Here is a 26,069-nt window from a genome sequence, read left to right as displayed (position 1 = left end):
TACAACTCCTCCGCAGCGGAGTATGTGGTCACTATATATGTCGACAAATATCCCAAAATAGAACAGAGAATGCGGCGAATGAAATATATCAATCATGAAATCCAAGTCATCGAGGGCTGGTGTGCAGAGTCAGATATTCACGGTAACAAATACTATGTAGTACTGTATTACCTTTTAAGATGCGTATTCCATTCAGCATTCCTAGGAATCTTCAACGATCGTGTCCACTTTCTTCAAGCACAACAAGCTTCGCTCCACCCTTTGCTCAAATCTCACTAATGGCCACTGGCCAGACGACACTCGAACGATTTCGAAATAAATGGTGTTCATCCGCTGACACATGACACCAATAATATTTACTGGCCACGTTACAATGTTTGATCTGGGTCGTTTTTTTCCATACAGAAACATTTATCATTGCATATAGTCCCTTTTTTCATCTAATTTTGCATAAATTGATATATATTCCACGTGTTTTTCACTACTTACTGTACTTACCTAACCAGACGCTGCTTGTGATGTCACAGTTGTGCGTTGGTTGTTTACTACGAATCTCAGAAAAAGCAGTCACATAATGTAACCTATTACAGGTCGCCTTGTCCGCCATTAACAAATGGTCAGCTGAGCATGCAGTGCTGATATTTCTAGTTTCCCCGAGCAATATTATACTATACATCCTGAACTAATTTTCCAACTTTTCAGCCTTATCCGCGACAACGAATGTAACCAGCGAGACTGGCCGTACAGCCATTGCCTTATAATATAATATGGCTACGGTGTACCACATTAGCTACGATTGTCAGTTATTTCTTGTACCCTACTAAGCTTAAATTGATACTAGGGCCAACAATTTTGGTATGACAAACCCCAGTCTCGCAAACGAGGTTCAATCAGGTCAAATCACCTCTAGAATGATATATCAGTAACATTCAGTTCTACGTATACATTGGCTGCGGCGATTTTGAAGCTAATCAATTTTGCCAATAGCCCGGTAAACTGCAGTAACGAGTAACTGTCAGTAATTTTGCGAAGAAATTCTGGTAACTTACTTTACAGCTATATTAAGGTAATATTACATATCAAAATGTAAAATGACAAGCTACGCACAGTAATTGGCTGCGACCGGTAATTCGTGGTAAAATTTACAGAGATTTCCCAGTAAATCTACCAGATTTTTTACAGTGCAACGGTATCCGACAGCGTAAAGTGGTACTACAAATATATCCTTATTTCGTAATTGTGAATGCAATTAGATTCGTTGCTGTAAACTAGTTTTATTTCTGAAATTTTGGGGGAGGGGATGGAAGCCCACATTAAAATTGATAAATTGAGCGACAAACATATAGCGCGAACCGCGAAAAATTCGAAGTTGGACAAATAGGCCCTAAAAGATTCTGCTTTGTGTTGATTTACGAAATAAATTTCTTCCCAATTCGATCCTGCTTCCCATCCAACGATGAGTCGGGGTGTGGCAGTAACGGCCTCAGTTTTTTCTCCTTTCACTAGGTTATCCAGACATTTCATGTTAGTTTGAACTTTTCAGATAAACCGATTCTCAGGTAAATCCTGGTACAACGTGAAATCGACTTTTGTAATGCAGTGCTCGACACATTTTCAAGATCGAGTCATATTGTAATCATGTCGTGACAACTTTTCTGCGCATCATGTCGTCTGCTGGTTAGTAGCCTACATAGTGGACTCGGATATGCACAAAATATCCACAGGATATCGCTTGAACCGCGAAAAAAAGTGTTTGCTGCAAGAAGTTCAGCAGTATTATATACATATAAATATACAATACATATTACACCCTTCGCCATTCGCTACCGATACTTTAAGAACCGCGGCTTCAACTCATTTTGGTCATATTTGTTTATGACACGCCCGCACTCTGTTCTTTTAGCAATCCAGATAGATATTGGTTGACATGCAATACATGCATGCATTGGTTGATATGCAATAATGCGCTGTCGTAACTGATGTAGCCTACCGACTTATCCGATAACGATATTAAAGAGGAGCTGTCTAACCAAAACGTTGTATTTGTATGTCGGTTTTCCTACAAATCAAATGGTGATACGGTACCGAGTCGATCCGTTTCGATTTGTTTCGCGCCAATAATCATTCCTACCGTGGTTAAAATCGGGTTCATGCTCTCGGAACAGGACGTAAAACACTCCGCCTTCAAGATGTTTCAATTGTAATCGGTATGGTCACAGGTCGAAATTTTGCCGGCCGAAGTGCTTACAGTGCACCAAGTGCGGAGATCGTTAAATTACAAAGATTGTACTGATAGGCTATACATAGAGGCGTCAACCGTGGTGAATCTCATTCTGCAGGCTATGGAGGTTGTAAGCGATACAGATAGGAAAGTCAGATCAACTCGCCAACAGCTAATCAAGGAATCAATTATTGGGAAGCCAGAAAACATATCATGCAAAACTCGACACCTCCTGATGTAAGATGGTATAACGAATTCCCAGTCTTAGCACCTTCGCCGACATTTATCCATACGCAAATGACACGCATCGCTAACGTAACGCAGGACAGCAACACTTTCGTGCCCCAACTTGGGCACAGCCAGGTCACAAAAACTCCTTTCCAATCTACCAGCAATCCAGAATAAATCACAGTCACCACTTCAGATTTTTTACTATTTATCGGAGAAGTTATAAAAAATGCATTAATGTGTGTCACGGAAAATAGAGAAATCGACATCGAAGCAATCGTAACACAGTCTGCCAAAGCAAAACTGGGCGTTTCCATGCTCAATTCTTGCAATGCCGTCGCTGGACAACACGCGAACGAAGTTGACTTCGCAGTTACCCGCACTGTCACGTCACCGTCACCGTCATGACTGCAGTAGAGAATACATCACCCATGAATCTGACACAACGTGAAATCGGCATGGACCTAACACAATGTGACTGTAACCATCAAAATTCGAAAAGTTGAAAATCTTGCAATGGAACTGCCGCGAGATTTACCGAAAATTGAACGAGCTGAAAAAATATGTTTTTGACATACTTGCAAAACCAGATCTGAATGCACTGCAGGAGACCCATCACTAAATATTCACCGAAAATTCACGGACCGAAAAAAGACCGAAACATACACGGCGGTGGCATATGCTTTTTTATTGGAAATGTTTTTTTTTATTAGAAATGGTATAGGGCCTACCGTACGTTGAATTACCAATAGAATAGATAAGACGAATGGAGACACAAGCGCTGACCATCCAAGGTCTAACAATCATGACCGTATATATCCCTCCGAATAGAAACATCTCTCGTTCGCTGATGCATGATGTTTTACCTAACTCGGTATCAAATTTATATTGGGCGGGGATTTCAATGCCCACCATCCTCTCTGGGAAAGCAGCTCTATGAACACGTGTCGAAGACATCTCCATTACTACATCGATATGAACGATATGATATGGTCGTGTTAAACACGACGTCGCCAACTAGAATAAACCTATCTCTTCCGAAGCCGGGTCGGACCTCATTGGATCTAGTCGTGACCTCAAAATGCCTGGCAGCGAAAGTAACAACCGTAGTCACGGAAAATCTTTTTGGCAGCGACCATTACGTGATCTTGAGTCATCTTGATCACGCGATCAGCCATACAGACGATTACCACAGGACCCGGTCCCTTGAGAGCAAACTGGGGCCACTTCAGTCAAATATGTGAACAAATGTTGGTCTCCGAAAGAGAAAAGTCGCCGACTTCGATCGAAGAACTTTCACGATCCATAATAGCAGCAGCAAGCGCTAGCATCCCGCTAACCAGACCCTTCAGAAAACCAAGACTCCCCTGGTGGAACTCGGAGTGCTATAAAGCAGTCAGGCTAAAACGGGCAGTGTTCCTTAAAATGAATTGTACATTCGATATGCACGATGTTGTCAACTTGAAACGTCGCCGCGCCGCCACTAGAAAGACAATCCAAATCGACAAAAGAAACTATTGTCAGTCCTTTTGCAGCTCACTCGATCGAACCGCAAGTGTATCAAAGATCTCGCACGTTATTCGAGCGATGTCAGGAGATCGGACGTGAAACAACATCAAGTCACTCAAATGCGGTCGTGACGTAGCTACCGACAGAAAACAAATAGCCGACGAGCTTGCTAGTCATTTTGCCTCAGTCTGTGGAAATCGACATTTGGAAGAGTCGTTTGAGACCAGACGAGCAACATTCGAATCTGAGAATCTACCATCGATTCTACAAGAAACTACGCACAGCATTGAATTTAATTCTCATTTCACAATGGAGGAACTAACGAGGGTTGTGCGTCAGCGAAAGGGTGCTGCACCCGGAAGTGATAAAACCTGTCACGCAATGACAAAGCATCGTCATCCACCGTGTATGCGTATGCTGTTGCAAGCACTGAACAACATTTGATCTGATGGAGAGTGTCCGACTCGGGTCACATATGCCACAATGCTAAATTACATACTGACTTTTCAAATGTCGCCATATGTTTCAACTGGGGCAATCAAATGATAAAATACTCCGATAAAATCAATATCTTCCGTCGCTTTGCCAAAAATTTCGACGAGAATTTGCAAGGGGATATAAGCTTTTACGCGTGAACGGTCTAGGCCAGACCAGACAATGTATTCAGCGTCTGATTGTTGCTGCGTTGATATTAAGCAAAGTGTAAAACGGGTTTCTATACTTTTCACTACGGGTGGTGTGAACCTTTCGCGTTCACACGAACGTGAACCTCATGACGTCACGTGACGTCATATTGCTAATTCCAACCCTACATTTCGGTGAAGTGATAGATATTAATGTACACGATACCTAGCGACGACTCAGGCACCATAATGCCACAATGCTGAAGTACATACTGAATGTACTTCATACAAATGTATCAACTGGAACAATAAAATGATATAATAATCCCATAAAATCGTAATCTCTCGTTGCTTTGCCAACAATTTCGATGAGGACTTGCAAGGGAATACAAGCTTACGCCTTAACTGTGTCTATAGGCCAGGCCGGACAATCCGGCGTCTGAGTGTTTGCTACGATGATTTGAGCAGAGTGTAAAACCGGATTCTCCCCATTACCAGGTTATAGCCTACAGCAGTAGCGTACAGCAGTAGCCAACACCCCTATCGCACGGATTTGGTTTTTATGATACAATAAACATGTGAAATCGAGATGGACCGCATACGCTTGCTAGAGATTTTTTAAATCAGACAACGATATCAATTTCTTTGATTGGTTGAATAAGCATCATTCGCTGACTACCTACATCTAGCGTATTTTGCTCTTGACGTTGTTTGATTGCGGGTCAAGCTCACAGCAGAGAGTCACCAAATATTCACAAACAGAAAGTTGGATATTTCGAGTAAACTTTTGTAACAAGCATGGGAAAATTTTGAGATTGTCAAGGTGCAGGCTCGTTTAGTGTTGATTTTTATGCTGCTAGCGCATAGAGTGACTCACAGTTGAAATGAAATAAATTTCAACCAAACGTAATAATGACGTGGAAATTGGAATATATGAAAAAGATTCACAGTGCAGAACGTACCGAGGTTCGTTCTTGAACGTGAACCTTTACATTTCCGAGGTTCACACACAGAACGCGAACGTGAACCTCACATTCACACCATCCCTACTTTTGACCGATATAACCCCATTAACAAGTTAATGAGCTGTAGCCCAAGCCCCAATCGCACTGATTTGGTTTTTATGATACAATAAAGATATGAAATCAAGTTGTACGCCCGCTTAGTGTTGATTTTTATGCTGCCAGCGCCTTGCATAGAGTGGCCCGCAGTTGAAATGCTATAAATTTCGACCAACGATGTTATTTATAATGACGTGAAAATTGTAATATATGAAAAAAGTTCACAGCGCAGAACATACCAAGGCTCGTTTGTGAACCTCTAAATTTCTGAGGTTACAGAACGCGAACGTGAACCTCATATTCACACCATCCCTACATAATACCCCATACCCACTGACTGACTGCTGACAAGTCATATTGCTCGAATATGACTATCAGATCTATGTCATATAGCTCAGTGATCAAGATTGATAGCGTCGGCCTGTTTTATAGATAAGATGCGACATGGAATCTAATTGATATATATATTTTCAGTATTGTGATATACGCTGGCTAATTAGCAACACGTTATCGATACAATGGCAGAAGGCGGTCAAGATCGAAATTTTGGTGTCGCCGAAGTCATTCCTACATCATTATCATCCGGAACAAGCAGTATGTAATGCCTGTAGTATTTGATCTCAGATAACTTAAAATTCATATTATAATCCATATCAAACGTATGTAGAGTTATTTAAATGCAGCGCATTTCACTCGTTGTGTAAAGAAGATACCGATAGGATTCGAAGAACATAATGGAATCCATAATACTTTATGATATATTGCTATGTATGGAACCTCACGCACATTACAATAATCACGTGTGTCTTAGGATCCGCAATCTTGGCTGAAGGCGATAATGTCAATCTAAAGTTCGCAAAGAGCACTGTTAATGTCGTAACCGGAGATCAGATCAATGCAAACAAGGTCGTCTTTAACATTACCGTTGCTGATAGAGAAGCGACTTCCACGAACCACGGTGAGTGCAATTCGTTTTCATTCGTATGCGGTCTCGCAATTGGGGCGAACGGTCTGTTTACAGGCACCTTTTCGCTGAATAGTAAAATATGTGAAAAAATATACTGCATGGGCCTACTAGTCAAGAATTTTTTATTTTTTCCTGGTATCAGTATGTTGATACATCATTTATGCGCCATGAAACCCACAGCGTTATGTGAGTGGTACCAGTAGCCCGATACTAAAGCATGCTGCACGAAGAAAGGAAATAGTTTAGCGGAAGAATCATCAGCATGGGGAATTTCGACATGGGACTACATAACCCCAAACTAACCCTTAATTTAACCGTAACCCCAATACGTACCCTAATCCAAACCCTTACACTTACCGTTATCCTAATCCGATGCCGACGGCTTTCTGCGACATAATATGATTCCTAAATCATCTGGGTTAAAGCTAACGATAATACGATCCGCCAGAGACTCGAATCGAACGAAAAAACGCAGAGTCCACATATACCAATGAATGATTTATTGTATTACCAATATATGTATATATCAGTGTTGGGATCAAGTCACTACCTTCGAGTCACGAGTCATTTAGAGTCATTGCACATTTTGACTCGAGTCAAGTCAAGTCAATCCATTGTCAAAGGTGACTCGAGTCAAGTCAAGTCACTCGATTTTTGCAGTTGACTCGAGTCAAGTCGAGTCAAGTCAAGTCAAGTCACGAGTCAAGTCACATTTCAAGTCAAATTGCCTTTTCGGAGTATGTATGAGGTATGATTACGTCATTGCAATTTGCTAGCTGTCTGAAATACAGTTTGAGTGGTCATTGATTCCGAACCGATGAACGAATATAGAGTTAAATATACACGCAAGAAGGCGCTGTATCACTCACATATACGTAGAACTGTTAAATCACGTAGTTGCCTAGCCACAGTTTATAGTTACCAGCCAAAATATAGAATAGAGAAACGAACTGATAATATGCAATACATTACCCATTTACAAATAGATATGATACAATTCGAGCTTGCGCCAATGGTTGATGACTATATAAATTATATTCGAAAGCAATTTCGATAAAACAATAGGTTTATTGGTTAAGGTAAGAACAGAGAACGGAAATAGACATTTTGCTATTTTATCACTTTACTACCAGATTTACGACAACGTAAGCTGTAAGCATCGATCACTTCGTTTGCGGTCAATCTATTTGTGAGAGAACAATCCAGGCTCAGTGAAACGCACGATCATTGAATGATTGGTCGCTGTCACGGGTTACACCAGCGTTTCGCGAACAATCCGAAAATATGCAAGATACAGTGATTGTTATCGACACCGATTACTTGATGACTTGAAATTGACTAGTGAATTTTGCTCCGAGTCACGAGTCAATCCACATTTCTGATACTCCGAGTCAAGTCAAGTCATTTTAGCAAAGTCACTCGAGTCAAGTCAAGTCATGCGAAAAAGGTGACTCGAGTCATCCCAACACTGGTATATATATGCTATATACCTATTACGCATTGGAATTACGAGTATTTATGTTATGAAAAGAAACTATGTTTATACACAGTCGCGCAGAGCGTGAAGATTCTTTCTATAGCTCATGAAGGAATTTCGTCAATGATATTAGTAATTGCATAGATTTCGTATACACGTCCTCCCGACTTTGAGAATCAGACGATTGTACAGTGTACACGGACAACACAAAATGCCATGGGATTATATTTCCAATTCTCTCTTATAGTTACTGACGATTGTCAGTCGAATATATATTCGGGCTCATTTCAATATGAATATACTATTCAATTGAATACTAGTAAAAAGGGACATATTTTTTGGATATCAGAATATGGTAACGTTACTTGAATATATTCCTAATATCGTTTTGATCCTCTTAGATGCAGGGCCGTGTAGTCGCAGTCCTGGAGTAGTAGTCTTAGTTTCGGTAAACTTTCTCTTTATGAAGTCGGAGACAAGGAATTTGCTACTGGCTGGAATATGAGTTTGTTAAAATGCTTTGAATCCTACTGTGACTCCAACTACTTTGAAATAGAATCTAATACTCTCAAATGATACTATCCAGCAGACATGGGGTGATTACTTTATGATTGTAATCGATTGCGATTACGATTACTTATGAATGACGCGATTACGATTACGATTACGATTACAGCAACATCAGGAAGTAGTCGATTACGATTACGATTACATTGGAAAAGTAATCACGATTACTCACGATTACATTTATTTTGCATCTTAGAAGCTATGTTGGAAGACAATATATGAATTGCGCTGAAGAGGCCTAATGAGATAACAAACTCCCTTTAAAAGAGATGCGTCATTTGCTTGTTACGTCATAATGTACCCATTGTCTATTTTTATAGGGGTCAATTTATCGCGCTCAATGATTTGCATTCTTGCCAGGGCCCTAATTACCGCACCCCAAATATCCCAATATGGTGGGGATCGAGCTCGAAGGGGGCTCACAAAGTATTTCGTAAACCAATATAAGTTATAGAGTATTTTCTATTTTGAGAGATCTAATTAATTTGAAAATCCTCTCTAGATCAGTGATTCCAAACCGCGGCTCTGAGAGCCACAAGCGGCTTCGAGCTAGCCTACTTGCGGCTCCCATTGACGTTGGAAAACCCAACAAAAACATTATAAAATCAATTTAGAACAAACAAAAAAATTGATTTTCAAAAATTACACTTGCTTGGCTTGGAATCTGGAGTTTATAATTAAGGGTGGAGACCAATTCCTTTGCTGTCGAGTAGCGATTCTCTACTCGGCAACGATTTCGTTACTCAACTCACGTCAAAAAGTATGCTCACACTCAAATGCGTTTGGATCGTCACTCAAATTTAAGTCTGCTCATCATCAGACTTAATTAAGTGCAGGTGGTGTCATCAAACCAATGAATCATTTGACTTGATTGTTAAGTTCAACGGCCGCATTGACGGAATTAATGCTTTTTCCCCGTGATGAAAATGTTTTCAAGTCCTATTGTAGTTAATGTGGCCACTGACCCTGTTAATTTACAACTTGAGTTGCTAGACATGCTGTCAGATAAGACATGACAATTTGTTTGTGCGTCTCACGAAAGTTTTTTTTTCTAGTCTGCTACGCTTGAGCCACTACAATATCGTTTGATTATATAACAAATCGGAAATCACGAAATAACAACATACACTAAAGTAATTATACCTAGATAACAGAGGTTATAATTATGAATTACGTGTCCCAGCTCTACATGTAGGTAGCCTAATTCTGTGGCGAGATAGCGCAGTGGTATAATCCAGTGGTTCTCAACTGCCGGTCCGCGACGACATTCCTGCCGGTCCGCGAGGTATATTACAATTTTATACTTTAATTTCAAGATGCAATGCTGAAGGCTTGTCCTTCGATAAAATAAATAAAACATCTAATTTTAAACTGATTCAATACTTCGTGAGGTAACATTAGGGCTGAAAACATGTTCGAGTTGACTTAAGGTTCAAGACGTTTCATTTGACGACATGAGAGCGACAAATACAGAACAGATACGAGCTCACTCGCATCGCTAAACAGCGCAGTTTGATCATTGGTTTTCGATTCATTTATTTTGTGCAGGACCGTAACTGGGGCACCCCAAACCGCTCAATTGGAGAGGGGCCGAGCTTGAAAAGGGCCCAAAATTATTTCGCAAATGAACATGAATCATAACGTTATATTTGAAACTTTTTCCAACATTTTTAAATTTCTTTTCAGGCTTTGCACGATTTAGTGTCCCTAAATGTCTTGCTTATTAGGTGCCCTTCTCCGAGAAATACGCATGATTTATAGGCATTTCGGCGTCAGCCATTACCGCACCACGACGTATCCACACATAATGAAGTTTAGGTTAACATATGGGACTCCGAAATTTTGGGCAAAAATTCGACCGCGAGAAAACCGCTTCAGTCGTGAATGATCGAAAATTTTCGCTATTGTCGCGATAAGCTACGTAAACTCTCTGCTTACGGTGAGTAGAATGGATGTGATCACCAGTACAGGTGAAAACATCCACCCAAGTGTAGGGTCTTGGGGCGAAGCCCCCGGAAATTTGGCTTATTGCCCTGTGGGGATCCAAGACCAACGATTTTGGCGGTGGACTGACGAAGTGCTTTTTCGGCCCGGATTTGCGGATGGCCGGTATAGCTGCTGTAATGCGTTTTCTTGCGGCACGCATTGTATTCGTAGTTGCCAGAGTAGCCTGCGTCTGGTGGCAGCGGGCAATAAGCAAGGTAGCACGACAAGGTGCTTGGTTTGACTCCGATACGCTTCTTCTCTTGATATTGTCAAAGAGAAGAATATCATTGGAGTGGACGTGGCCGTTTAAACCCACGGCCTTCGGCGCGAAAGACTGTAAACGACTCTCGGCGATAGCACGTTTATCTGGACAAGGCAATTTTACCTCGAGTCGGCAGACTCACTACCATAAAATCACATGGATGCCATCATGAATATAATTAAATACGATCAAAACCCTCCAAATGTCACTCTCTAGCATCATATAATTGCAAAAAAACGGTTGCATACTTTACATTTTGGCTTCATTTCAATTTTGACAGTTCACCGGTCCGCCAGACATTTTTTGAAATTTTACCGGTGCGCGAGGCGAAAAAGGTTGAGAACCACTGGTATAATCCACGGCTGCAACGCCATTGTATGCCGGTTCGAGTCCGACCGAGGTCGACTTCAGAAATCCTTTCTAAGTGTTGGAGGTTTATCTAGGCTCCTCCTCGCCGACTCATCCGCGTAAGCGGTGTCTTACAATAAGCCTAGAAGTGGGCCGTGCTACAAGTCGGCAGATACGGAATCAAAAATGAAGAAAATCGGCCTGGTGTAACTGACCGTTGTAGTGGACAAACACCAAGATTACCTCAAACAAGCCAACTCTTACAGGTGAATCTGACCATCGGGAGCTGATAGAGGATTAAAAATCAATAGTAATAGAATGCAATTATTGACGAAATTCAGTCTTCAACCTGCTATTACCACCCTATGGGGGACGAACTGCTGTTTTGGTCCTAATTCCAGCTACAGCCCATGCTAACATGATATTTAGGCCCATGACCATGGCGGCAGGTCCCAATGTTGAGTAAAGATTGGCGCCCGTTTCAAGTAGAGTCATATGAGAATAAGACGAAGCGAACATACAATTCTGCCTTCAACTTAATACAGATATTGTACTGCAAGCCGCCGTTACGAGAAACGGCGCGGTTTTGATATATATATATCACCAGCTGTTGATTTTTACTGCTTCGTTGTGGAAATCGCAATGTTTTATTTGACGAGTACAAAATTTCAAATCTTGATGTACGTACGTACTAGATAGGCCTACTGCTAGCCAAGCAGCTACCGTCAAATTGCGTCTAACTGAGCATAAGCATAACCAAACATCAACCATAAGTTACTATTTTAAACTAGGCAGAGCGGAGATAAATTATCCTGCTGCGAGGTAGCGGCGTGTGGAAGGTGTTGATAACCAGATATATAGCACGACGGTTGTTCTTAAATGACACTATAATGTGCGACGTATGTTATGTACATCGAATATCTATTTAGTGTGGATACTTCTTACGCAATGACGCGCAAAGCTAATAGGCTGCTTCTGACGTAATAATGAGCTGTGGCGTTTGAAAATCAGACGTTTGTGCTGTCACGAGCCTGGTATAATATCTCTTCCTTGCTCACGAATGTACAGTTTATGTCATAGTCCTTGCAAAAATGAAAAGTAATCGTTCTTTCACAGAGAAATCGATTAAATATGGGAAGTAGTCGATTACGATTACGATTACTTCGGGATTTTGTCGAATGTAATCGATTGCGATTACGATTACTTGGAAATGCTGTAATCGTCGTAATCGATTACGATTACTAATCGCGATTACCCCATGTCTGCTATCCAGTGCCGTTGCAGTTACAGAAGGTAATAGTTTTGACGTAGGCAGACCCTCTCGAATATATTATTTCACTTCGATCATCATAACACCTGAGGTCTACGCGTCCATCACACCGGTCGGGGCACAGAGGCCACGAATGTGGACTGCCGAAAACTCAGAAAAAAATTGGTCGGACGGGAACGTTGGTTTTATATGATTGGATCGGCTCAAGACAAGCTCGCGAAGTGGCTTATCGGCATATTGGAACCCGTGCGTTCCATGTATGGTTCGCATTGTGTCGCTGATTCGTTTACAACCGACCTTCCACACTCGAATATGTTTCTCGGTTCTAATGATATCGTTAGCCTCTTCACGAACGTGCCGCTGAAGGAGACCATTGATATTTGTGCGGACGCACTATATGGTGGTGGTGATTCAGCACCATCTTCCTTCTCGCGTAAAGTGTTCGTTGAACATCTTAATACGGCTACTTGCTCTGTTGAGTTTATTGTTTTAACGATACCATATACATGCAAACCGACGGTGTAGCTATGGGCAGCCCTCTTGGCCCGATTTTAGCTAATATATATTTATGGGATTCCATGAAGACTGACTTTTCGCCGCAGATACAACCAAGCCTCCATTCATGTACCCATTGTACCGTCGCTATGTCGATGGCACCTTCGTTATCTGTCAAAATGAGACGGAGTTCGATGGCTTTTTTGATAACTTGAATTCTCTACACTCGTCTTTAAAATTCACAATTGAAAAAGAGCGTGCCAACTCGTTACCATTCTTGGACGTTCTAGTGGAAAAACGGGGTAATAGCTTTGTCACTTCGGTTTACCAGAAGCCAACGTTTACAGGACAATATATACGCTGGAATTCGTTTAGCCCGAATCGCCGTAAACTAAATTTGATTGGCACGTTGGTGCACAGAGCCTTGATGATATGTTCGGATGTAAAATTAAATGCGGAGCAAGAATACATCCGCAAAATTCTAATCGATAACGGTTAGGCCTACCCCGAACACATCATCAAGAGTTCTATGGACAGAAAACTCAGTTATTTCAATCCCAGCAAATCACAAAACACGAACCCACGGTCTGAGAAGAATGTATATATACATTTACCGCGGCTGGGGCCCATCTCTTCCCGTTTTGAAAAGCAATTGATTTCTGCTGTAAATCGCTGTCACGATAACGTAAAAACTTATATTAAAATACACCGACCGCGCTTGTGTCAGCAGAAGGAATTTTTAGTCAATCTCAAAATTGGCCACTAGCTGCGCTCGCGGTTTGCCTGTATTTCATGTTGGATGTTTCTATGACGTCATGATTGGTTGTATGCAATGTAGCTAGATGCATGTTTCTGAAATTCTCCATTTGCTGACGATTGCCCTTGAACAGTGTCAGCTCGAAAAGCTTCGGGTTTTAATATATTTCTGCAATGAGTATATTATGAAAATATATATTAATATATAAGAGTATACCGCGAGTAGCTTTACTGGAATGTTGAAGTCGCTGTCGGCGAGTTGTTCAGAATCGGTATGTTGAGAATGTATAATGACGAAGTTACAGTCGATGGTTAAATCAACAGACGTGGTCTCGGCCCATGTGATCAGAGTTACCGGTACAGCTGATGGTGGGTGTATCTCAAATGATTTATGGCACCTAATTTCACATCAGCCATCACTCTTATCGAAAAGAGTGCGTATTTCCACCCATGAACCACCCCCATAAACCGTGCCGAATAGTGAATACACGCTCATAGCACGCGAAACCAGAACCTATACCCAGACTTCTACCTCGACATAAATCGATTAAATCATTTTCATGTAAACGTATGCACGTAGGAAGGTATATGCACGTATGCACGTAGGATTGATGACCGTGGTATAATTCTGAGTTAGGTTATGTTTTCGTGTACTGCCGTTCGGATGCGAATGGTGAATACACATTCTTTTCGCTAACAGTGTATGCAACATACACTGTTAGCGAAAATACGGAAATGACTCGACTCGACTCGAGACAGTCCGTGTATTGACTCGACTTAGACTCGAGTCATTGCGCATGACTCGAACCAAGTCATAAGACTCGAGAATCAGACGGCCAAGGCCGACTTTTCATTGTAATTTCGAAATGAAGTAAAGTAACCACACTCTTCGGATTTCGTCTATTGGTACTGGTACTTGAAAATGCGACCAGAAACTGCGAAAAGTGAGGAAAATTAGCATATTATAAATGCGAAGTATTCGATATCACCAAACAGATCATAAAAAGTGGGTTTAACAAGACTTTAACTGGACACTGAGCAGTCAACACAATGACTTGGACTCGGACTCGAGTCATAATACCATGACTCGGACTCGACCCGCTGCTCGATGACTTGGACTCGGACTTGACTCGGTGGTGAAGTGAAAATGAATCGACTTGGCTCGAGTCAAACCTATAGAAGTGAGATTGACTTGGGACTCGGAGCCATGTGACATGGTTACAACCCTGCAAGAGTATCCGTGCATTTTTCGTTGGTTAGCTTTCACTGGGACATTTGTTAATATTTGCAATGCTGAAGAATTTTTATGTCGCGAGCTCATGAAATTTTTGTAGTTACTCAAAAGTATTGGAATGACTATCACCAACCACACAAAAAAAGAAACTCCTCGGACGCACGCGACCACAAATTCTAATTCAAAATTCCATTCTTTAGGGAGCGCGCAGCATATTCCTTGTAGGGTATCACTTTTACAGCGACGTTCAGACTGCACCGACAGAATTATTCGGCGCCGCCATTTCGGCATCTGGGTATATCAATATTGCAATGGGGCATTTTGGTCCATTGTTTTATCGCTGTTCATAGTTGGCAGCGTACCTCACATAGTCATATCGTCGCATAATTGCTGAAAGTTCATAAGTCATGATCTGGCATGGGACATAAAACGCGGTCACCTAAATGCCGTTGCTAAAGAATCCCCGCATTCACACACCGGATCCAGATTTCGAAATCAGTTATAGCCTACTCATTGCAGTCAATGTGGTCAATATTCAAGAAAGCCAGTCACGTAGAATTAGAACTATAGCGAAGCAGAAATACACTCAAGCACGACTAGAAATAGGGCTTTTAAGCCACTCAAAATTATTTCAGATACAATAAGATTTTGCTGGATTAAAACATACCTATGTACGTAAGTAGTTTTGAAAATTATACGCTCTCGGGGAGAGTCCAAAGATGCACATTGAGCTATGCGAAAGGTGGATGGAGTCGGGTTCGTGCTGCTACATCACATCCCCGTCGTCAAACTATCGCGATTAGGGTTGCATTCGAAAAACATAAATCAATTCAAAACAATCATGTTTGAAACAAGGCCCTGATTTAAAACATTTTTTTTATTGTTTTTGTAAAGCCATAACGTCACTAATATTCAATTGTGACGTCATAGTGGATTGACATTGGCAATTGAAAATATAGAGTAAATATATCTGTAAAATATCTGTACCATTACTGTTGAACCAACTATTTTGAGAGTTCCACCCATCCCATATCGATATACGTCGGCTATATCCGGTGGTAATTGTCCGTAGGCTCATACAACATCTATTTAGACATTTATGGCATAATTTTACAACTTAAAAAAAACAATTTTTTTACAAGACCTTTTTTCAAAACAGCGTTTGTTATAAATGCAACCCTAATCGCGATGGTGCAGGCGAAAAAGAATACTATCCCTCTCTCTCTCTCTCTCTCACACACACACAATTTAGAGATTTTTCACAGCATAAGAGCTCGACTGGGTCAAGGGATGCATATGATAGTTTTTTATGGAACAGTGGTTCATCCTGACTATTGTTTAGATAGCTTCTTGAAGGTACGGAACTTCAGTAAACAATTGAACAGTATATTCATATTGAAATGAATCCGAATATTGTCGGCTGACCCTTGTCAGGGGTAATCGCAACTAGTAAAGAAAAACATTGTATCAACCATCGTATCACAAAATATAACGTCACCAGCATGAAATGAGATCTGAAATAAGAGAGCGTCCAATGTACAATTTTAAGATGGTACACGAACGCCTTTTGTAAACAAAGCTTGGACTGATGTATTTTGATAAAGGTCGACTCCAAGGTACACAAATGAAAGTGTGAGCGGCCCCTCCCGATGGCGCAAAATCTGTCGTTTTGATAATTTTTCGCACGAGCAGGATTATCCAACAGATGTTTGCCAATTGCAGAATTTATGGCCTTTAAACGCTCTGTCTCAAGCTTGAGCGGGTGAGTCAAGGGCGAGCTTTTCATCGAGCGTGATGTAGGCTACGTGTTTTTATAAATCTAGGGACATGGTTTATGCGATTCTGCAATCGCTTCGACTTTCTTCCTACGTGACTACAATCACAGTGGCACTTATCTTCGTTTCGTAAACTACATTACTTTGTCGAAGTGCAGGAAGCCCGTCTTTACGTGATGAAGGGAGTAGTTGCGATGTCCTAAAAATCGCAGAAATCAATTGTTTTCTCAAAGCGGGTGGAAATAGGACCAATCCAAGGTAGATGGATCTAAGATATCATAAACGCTCTCTGCACGAGGATGCTTATGAGATTGATTTTTTTGCGTCGAAGACGAAATAAATTCCAACGAAGGTATTGTGAATGTCGGTTTCCTGAAGAAAGATGTTTCAAATTGGTTGGTATTATGCTTTTCGACTAAAACGTCCAACAGATATTGATTTCATTTTCGATTGCGAATCGCAGGGCCGGGTGAAGTGAGTTTAACCGAATGTGAAATTGATCACTCTCCGACTCATTCCTGAATATGACAAAGGTATCATCTACATATCGGCGGAACAACAATTGCTTGATGGACTCACGCTGGGCGAAAAGCTCGCCCTCATCATATCCTACGAAAATGTTAGCCAAAATAGGTCCCAGAGGCGAGCACATGGTCTCGCCGTCAATTTGTCTAAACCAGTGGTGTCAAACATACGGCCCGCGGCCGCATCTGGCGCTCCAGACGATTTCATCCGGCCCGCGGAGCAATTTTGAGTCAATGAGAAATATTCTTGTATTTATTCAGCACATATGTAACAAATGCTTAGATTTTTAGGAAGAAATACTTTGATCAATTAATCCCTCACAAGACAGCAATTGTCGAGTATGTTCATGTTCTTAGGCAATGTTCCCTCCAATATGCACACGTGCGCCAATGCGCAGTGATGACACGGTCTCTGAGCACAGACAATCCAACTTGCGCACAAAAAATCCGAAGTGATTACCCTTTTTTCAGTCGTTAGGCACTGTTGTCCAAGGGTCTGCGCAGTAACTTGGTGAGTGTGCGCAGACTCGTCCAAAATTAGAGGGGACATTATTCATAGGCCACATTATAATCATCCGACAGCGGTGTTATGGTTTCACTCTAGTCACTATTAGGAACCAAGTCGCATCCAATTCCACCAAGGCAATATGTGCAAACTGAGGTTATAAGTGTGGGGGGAAATGGACCAAAAAGTAATTATTCACAGAAGCGAAAACACCAATTCGAAACTGTTATACGCCGGTTACATGAAGAATAAAATAGTCACGTAATATAATTCAAATATTTGATGTCACACTGCTGCATAGAAACCTGAATAGTGATTTAATCCTGATGAACCAAATTCCAACGTCTGCGTTTACAGTTGAATCTCTTGTATTCCTCACGACACATACACAGGGTTAATGCCAGATTACGACTATAGCAAAGGAGGCATAGAAATTTGCAAACTTATATAGTCGCTAGAGTCACTGTTTAAGGGGTGTAAAACTGTATTCATCCGGCCAATCATCCAAGTTCTATCAATTCCCTTGTTTGCAAATAAAGGTGTGGCTAGAATGGAGCTCATTGAAGTAATATAATATCATGTGTATAGGTATAGACTTGGGCAATGGGCATGGATTTTGAGCTAACAGTTTAGAATTATTTGACGAATCCGTCCCGCGAGCGATCTGAAGGTTTGAATCCTGCCCGCGGCGCAAGTTGAGTTTGACACCCCTACTCTAAACATAACATCGTTAAAGATAAATTCAATGAAACAGGTTGCGGTCTGTAAGAGTTCAACGAAAATGACGTTGCGCGTGATTGGTGGTGGTTGTACCTTGCCACCGTAAAGCGCGTTGGCACAAATACCAATAGTCTCTTGTAGCGGAACGTTCGTAAAGACACTAGAAATATCAAATGAGCTGAGGAACACGTCTGAATTCGCCAAGTCCAGGCTTCGTGTTTCACTAGCGAAAGTGAACGAATCGCAAACACATTCCGTGCCCTAGGACTACAATTCACGAATAGGTTCCAAGATGTCAATAAGTCATTTGCCAGCTGATGTTGAGCAGACCGGATCATGGAAAGTATAGGTCTCACTGTGACATTCTCTTTGTGAGTTTTTGGCAGTCGATACATGCGTGAAGAATAACGATGTGTGGACGGCGGAAATATACAGCTCCATCAAACCGAAGGGATCGCAAAGACCACGCACAGGAAGGATCTAATACTTCAACTCGTCTAACTGTAAATAGCGAAAAGGGAGTTCGTTAGGGTTACCATACGTCCTCTTTTAAGAGGATTTGTCCTCTTTTTTGACTTTTTTAAAAATGTCCTCGGAGGACGACCTTTTGTCCTCTTTTTTGAAAATTTTAGAGCAAAATGCGAGTGATATGCCGTAAACAATGATATATATACAATGATTGGAAACTGCCACGCCCCCTAACGCTGTAAGGTTTACTCCCGCCGAAATCAGCGTGTGCGCGGATAAGGTTGACTGTGTAGGCTACACTTCATTGAGTAATGTTGACTGTGGTGGATTGCTGCTATCACCTTTGCTGGCAGATATTTCACTGTTTTCTCGTTGTTGGTTGATTGTAAATAAGTTTTGCGAGCATTGTGAGACCGCAGGCCTACTACATACTAAGGTCTAATCAAACTTCCGCCAATGCACAATGTTCAGGTACTGACTAGCTGTTTATGTTTTTGCATTTGTATATGAGCGGAAAAAGCTTGAAAAATTATGACTGATTCAGATACTTATATGAGTGATCTTATTGCTGGTGGGTGGCCAATTTTAGAATTCGATGAGACCCATTCTAATAGAAAGCAATCAAGCTACTTTATAACTCTTTCCCGGGTCAGGGGAATGGAACCTCTTCGCTTCTCTTAAATCATCATTGAAAAGGAAAATTGGCATTTCGAAGAACAAAGTGCATGAGTGAAATATTGCAGCAATAATACTGGTGTCCGGTAGTCAGCATGATGTTCCGTTTCATGTAAGTTATTTTTCAAGCAATATAACACCCCTCTGCAAAAATCTTTCACTGGAATATATTTGCACATATTTTACATGTACACTAGGGTTGTTCAAAATTCGGAAAATGTTTGGAATACTGCGTATCCATGACTTCTTGTGTAGATTATTGTTAAAAAACGATATTGGGCCTGAAAGAAGCTTCCAGGAAAGCCGGCAAGATTTGTCTAAATGTATACATTGTGCACACACGTGTTAGTTGAGAAGTTACTTGGTACCATATAGTGACTATTTATTTTGATCCAATGGTATGGTTGACTGGCAAAACTGACAAAACGAGTTTCGTATTTAATGTTTTATAATGTATTTGTTGACAGGGCGCATATTGAACAATTTGAAAATTAGAGCAATTCCAACCTTGAATTTACCAGAAAAGAGTGCTCGTATGAAACACGCAGATACCACCTCCAACTGGGAGCAAGTGGCTGCATACTACAAGAAGTTGAAGGATATTGAAAACTGTACAATTCATTCCCAGTCTGGAACTGCCATCGGATCGATTGATGCGGGAAAACCACTATTGCTGGAATAATATCTGTGTTTGCCGGGGAATCACATCTGTGACAATTATAGTTCAAAATATACTGGTATTATCACGCACTAAAGGAATATCATATGTTTGCTCAGGGGAAATGCTTACAGTTCCTCCCCCAACGTGTGTGGACATACTGACATTTATTGAAGGTTTTAGTATTCAATTCATCGTTATCTCCTCCTGGCTCTTTTAACCTTTATCATATAAGGTCACAGAAAATGTTCCCCTTCCTACCAATGATTCGGGCAAGAGCAAGCTAACATCTAAACAAGGCAGGAGATTTCATCACAAGTAGATACGGCATCATTCAGGTCGTAATTGGCCACTTTTGAGCTAACGAAAGCGAGTGTACTGTTGCATTTTTGAAGGAAATTTTCCCAAGTTGAAGATGACAAAAATTGATATCTAGCACTGTTATTGCTTAAAAGATCACACATAAACTGTTTTTGTTGTCCACATTGTTACTTTTGCATCGATCTTTTTCCGTACCGTTGCATATTAATGTTTGTTTTTCAAATGCATGCATCATTTCGTTTTTATACGCATGAATTAGGGATTTGAAAATTCAATACTGTATTCGTAACTGTTACATCTGTGAAGTGTATGTATTTTGTTTTATCATTCCTCATTTCTTTGCATAACATGATGGGATCCTGAAAATTCGACCGGGATTTTGTGGAATGATCATGGATAGGCAACGTTTTGTCAAAGAAGATTGATGTATACAGCGTTGCTACTGAAGTATTGCTGCAATGATTTACTCAGGTTCAAATAGAAGTAGCGAAAATAGAAATATGTGAAGTACGCAGTTAGTTGGAAATAGTCACTTTTGAAATTGGAGGGTGAAGCTTTTATGATTACCGCAAAATGACCATCCAATGAATATGTGGGTGCTATTTTCAAATACATTCAAAACCCAGGGATATCTAGATACCCCTGGCAAAAACCAAGTTGTGATGCTGTTGTTTGGTGAGTGGTATGGAAGCACAACAATTACCCAAGGAAGTAGGCAAACCTACCCGGGTACTCAGAAAAACTAGAATTACTTCTCTAAAAACCACCTCCACTTGATATTTATTCATATATGATATTATTGATGTACCAATATCATGGAAAAGCGACACCTCAATTTGGAATGAAGGTTGTGTCACTTGCAACAGTGGTTGAACGTCCGCGGCTGTGTGAATGTACGCCGCGTTGGCCATCACAAGGCTATAGCGTTGTGATTGCGTATAACCGTTAGTCGTCAATGTGTGAATTGGATTTGCAATACGTGCATGACGCGCGAAATTCAACCTAACTTGACCGCGTTTATATGGCAGTAGTCCGCTAGCTTAATCAGAAAAAAATCCCAGCCGCGAGAAAGAAATGCGTTTCTAAAACTATTCAACACGTTAACGTTGTATTTCACTGATAAATATACCCAATGTATCATATATCATTGCTAGTTCCTTAAAGAAGTATTGCTGAGGAAGCTTTTGTTTACAGCACAACTGTGTATGCGATGAAGCGTGACCTGGTACACGCTGAAACGCAGAGCTCACGGTAGTTTCTAGTTTCCAATCATTGTATATATATCATTGGCCGTAAATTAGCACAGAAGTGACGCTCCGGCGGGTATATCGGAGTGAAAAACGGTGATTTGAGCTCTGAGCGGGGAGATGACCTTTTTTTTGGTCAACCGGTCACAAAGTGGGAAAAATTCACCGATTTTTGAGAATTCTTCTACGGTTTTGCAAGTCTTAAATTTCTGAAAAAAGTGTCCTCTTTTTAGATTTCCAAAATATGGTAAGCCTAGAGTTCGTTATCTTACAAGATATTACCAAATAGAAGTAGAGGCAGCGGAGGATTAGATTTTCGTGTTCGATGATTTCAGGGGGAAAAGTAATTTTAGTAAAATTGTTTTAGCGTTGCTGTTTCAATGAAGTTGACTAATTTCGAGCTATATCAGTGTCAATTATTCATAATGCCTGTAGAAAGGTAGATGAATAGTAATTATACCAATTAGCCAAGAATAAAAACAATCCAATCGAGTGACTTGGTGAGTATACGCATGGCCCAATACAACTTCTCAAAAACGATGGTACAGTATGTTATAGTGTCAACGAAACGGGTTTCATTTTAATTAGGCTTGTGACGTAATAATTTTGTGTTCACAGTGAGCATTCATTGTACAATAACCAAATCATCACTACTGGTTCCCCCGAAAGTTCGAATTAAAAATTAAATCGAATTAACCTAGAATAACGATTTCTTTGTAAACAGGATCTATTCGTATATTTATTATTTTCACTGCCTGTTTTTTCAGATATCAGTTATGGAAAAGTCATACAAATTTGCAATGAAAATACCGAGGATCTAACCGCCATTGACATCCTTGAGGACTTCAGACTTGAAGATCTACGGGAGCCTAACTTTGAAGTTTATCCGCAAATGCGAAAGGTTGATGTCAAAAATTATTACAAAGGTCACTATGGCAAAATCAGCTTCCAAAGCTACAATCAGCTAACAAAAGAAGTCGGTTTTTTTGACCAAGACAATAGTGAAACGAAAATGATCGCAATTGACGACGTTGTGGCGTCCACATGGCAGAGAGAAGAAGCAAGCTCGTCCAAACCACTTGGTATAACCGCTATTGTCGCATCCGCTGGATCTGGAAAATCCACACTTACACGTCGAATAGCTAGACAAGCTCTCGGTATATCTGCAAAACAGGAAGTTAAAGATTCGCCCTCTTGCAATCAAAAGATGGTTCATTATATTGAATTGAAGGATGTTGCAGATATGAGTGATATAAAACCGTCATATTTTTTATTTGGGGGGCTGTACCAAACCGAAGAGGAGATAGATCGGGCATTTGAATGGCTGGACAAACATCAATCCGAGGCAGTTGTAATATTTGACGGGCTTGATCAAGCAAGGTGGGATTTTGATCAGGAAAGTATCCGAAAAATAAGGAAGCATGAAAAGGCAAACTCCTGGACAGTCATGTACAATATTCTATCCCGTAATATCCTTCGCCAGGTCAAAATATATATAGCATCACGTGAGTTCAAGGTTTCGGAGTTACCAGCACTGGCACGACCCGAAACCATCGTTACGCTGAATGGTCTTACTTTGGAAGACGCGCATAGGCTGTTCGTCTTTCTACTCAAAGAGGAAGGACAGGTTCTCTGGCAGAAAATTGAAACAATGTCACCAAGATTGCTAAATTTAGTCTCCGTACCCGTTTTCCTGATTCTAACGGCAGTTGTAATGGGTAGAGATCCAAGTAGACCTCCTCCGACAACGGTCACAGAACTATACAACAGGATCATATCAGCTCTACAAAGCGTCGAAAACATTCGAAACCGGGAACAAATTTTATCGATAGTCAACAAGTTGAAAGCACTGGCATTTCAAGGCATGAATGAAGGGCGGGTGGTATTCAAAGAGACGGACTTGAAACTATTTGGAGTTTCTGCAGAGGAAGTCCAGGATTTAATGACGAAAGTTCCTGGTAACAATCTACTGAGTCGGCATTTGATGCAAGGAGATTTCACATTCTTCTTCTGCCATCAAAGCCTTCAAGAATATCTGGCAGCGGTCTTCGTAACAGAAATGGAGTTCAACGAATTCACTCGGTTCGGCGTAGAACAGCTCTATAGAGAACGATGGTCCGTCGTACGAAGATTCGTGGCAGGCATTCTCTTCTCAAAATCACAAAATGATCTTTACACAGGTCAGATATCATACATGTGACTCAGTAAAAAGATGATGACTTCACAACTCCGCACTGAGTGTTGGAGCTAGGCCATCCCGTCAACGAAGGCGGTGATTAATGAAAGTGGGCTAGGGTGGACCCTGCTTTTAGTCGGCATTTCAATAATCAATGAATTAGTGATTCAAATGAATAGCGTCCAGGCATAAATAACAATGGTCAACAAAATGAAAGAAAGAAATTTGGCAGAACATCTAGGAGCCGTTTTTGAGGTTTTCAAGGTTACTGATTACAAATATCACATTAGTTTTGACAGATTGGCTCTAGAAAAAAAAACGTAAAAAAGCTTAAAATCACTGTATTTACCCTTGAATATTTGACTGGTAGGCAGTAAATCTTAGATTTTTCTACTTTTATACTGAGCATTAATAGATAAATTGACTATGATGAACACTCAAGTCGTTCCCAGTTATTCCATTATAATTATCACGACCTGATGCTAGAACTTTGTTTGTTAAGAATGCAGTTTGTCAAGCCTAAAAATTGTACATATGCACAATGGAAATATTTTTTCTCCCGTACCTATTGGTTATTCTAGCGAGATGAAAGAGGATATGAAGCTATCAAATTTTTTCCTGGAAAGCTTATCGAAAATTCTCATATGCTTTTCATCTCTTTTCACTTTTAAATAAATAATTTTCTGTAAATCCAACAAAGTGGGTATACCTGGTATCCATATCAAACGAGAAGCTCAAATGTGGAATCTTCGATGGATCTCAGATTCGAATACAGACTAAGGATTACAATTCCATATTAAGAAAGGTGCTCACTGCATGGAATCCCTTCTAGGATGTAGTAAATAAAACTTATTGGAAGATCACAAAGCACATAACTATACAAACAGTTGGTCCGAGAATTGGTATCTGTATAGGGAAACCTTGGAGAAAACATGAACATTAAATCTCACTTCCTGTTCAGTCATCTTGCCATATTTTCCGATGATAGCATTGATTAGAGGGAGTAGAAAGGGCAAAGGTTCCACCAATTTTATCAAAACAAAAGGAAGATATCAGTGCAGATGCGACGAGCATATCATGGGAGACTATTGCTGAAACCTCACAAAAACTGCACAAAATTACTAGCAGCCGAAAATAGCACAATAACCAATTTCGCTTTAAGATGAGTTAGTAAAATTATATTCCAACCAAATATTTTGAATTTAAAATAGGTTGTTGGCATAAAACTGACTCAATTAACGCAACGTTATTTGAGTATCTAGGTAATTACTTATGTACATGATTGAAGTTTTTTTTTATGTATGTGATATCCGCCAAAGTCTCCAATTATGATAAATCTGAAACCTTAAAATATAATTCAGTTGAATTATTTTGATTTAAAACAGTCTTCATCGTATCAAAATAACAAGTAAATTGAATTTCTGAACTTTATAGTACGACTTAGTCAATTTTTTATCCAGTCCATACAGCGAAAATATGAGATTTTAGTCAAAATATCCCCATGGATTATCTCCAACAATAGAGCCAATTTGAGAAAAACCAAGGTTATATTCGGAATCAGTGCCCATCAGAACCCCAAAAAACACTCTTACATACGACTTAGTCAATTTTTTATCTAGTCCATACAGCGAAAATATGAGATTTTAGTAAAAATATCCCCATGGATTATCTCCAACAATAGAGCCAATTTGAAAAAAAAACAAGGTTGTATTCGGAATCAGTGCCCATCAGAACCCCAAAAACCACTCTTACATTGTCTGCCCAAAAATATGTGTTGACCAGTGAATCATTGTCCAATTGACCATAGATGTCGAAACACTGGCAACGGGATGGGAAATCACGCAGTAACTATGAATCGTTAGTGCATTTTTAGGGTCGGTTGCATAGATCGCGATCGAAGCATGATCGCCGATCGTGCGTAACAGATCGTCGGAGTTCTGTGGTATAGATGACGATCAGGCCATTATCGGTGAAATTTGATCGGCGAGATTTGATC

At 40.5% G+C, this 26,069-nt stretch overlaps 1 protein-coding gene and 1 long non-coding RNA gene across 2 annotated transcripts in view; one reads left to right on the top strand and one right to left on the bottom strand.

Annotated features, from left to right (window-relative positions):
- LOC145439795 (uncharacterized) overlaps window positions 1-26,069 on the bottom strand; it is a 135,133-nt gene that overhangs the window by 4,630 nt on the left and 104,434 nt on the right. Inside the window, exon 2 of the long non-coding RNA XR_013915357.1 lies at window positions 172-10,308. This is a non-coding gene — a long non-coding RNA (uncharacterized LOC145439795). The remainder of the gene's footprint in view (window positions 1-171; window positions 10,309-26,069) is intronic.
- The window catches only part of LOC145439778 (uncharacterized), a 148,173-nt gene continuing 128,220 nt past the window's right edge, over window positions 6,117-26,069 (top strand). Inside the window, exons 1-3 of the mRNA XM_080317398.1 lie at window positions 6,117-6,236; window positions 6,454-6,600; window positions 22,665-24,077. Of these exons, the coding sequence (XP_080173524.1) occupies window positions 6,161-6,236; window positions 6,454-6,600; window positions 22,665-24,077 (1,636 nt within the window). The 5' untranslated portion in view covers window positions 6,117-6,160. The remainder of the gene's footprint in view (window positions 6,237-6,453; window positions 6,601-22,664; window positions 24,078-26,069) is intronic.

The sequence above is a fragment of the Botryllus schlosseri genome, chromosome 5 (assembly GCF_051294905.1).
Source record: "Botryllus schlosseri isolate E-star chromosome 5, Bs_hap1, whole genome shotgun sequence".
Classification (NCBI taxonomy): Eukaryota; Metazoa; Chordata; class Ascidiacea; order Stolidobranchia; family Styelidae; genus Botryllus; species Botryllus schlosseri.
This window is presented reverse-complemented; position numbering and strand designations above follow the sequence as displayed.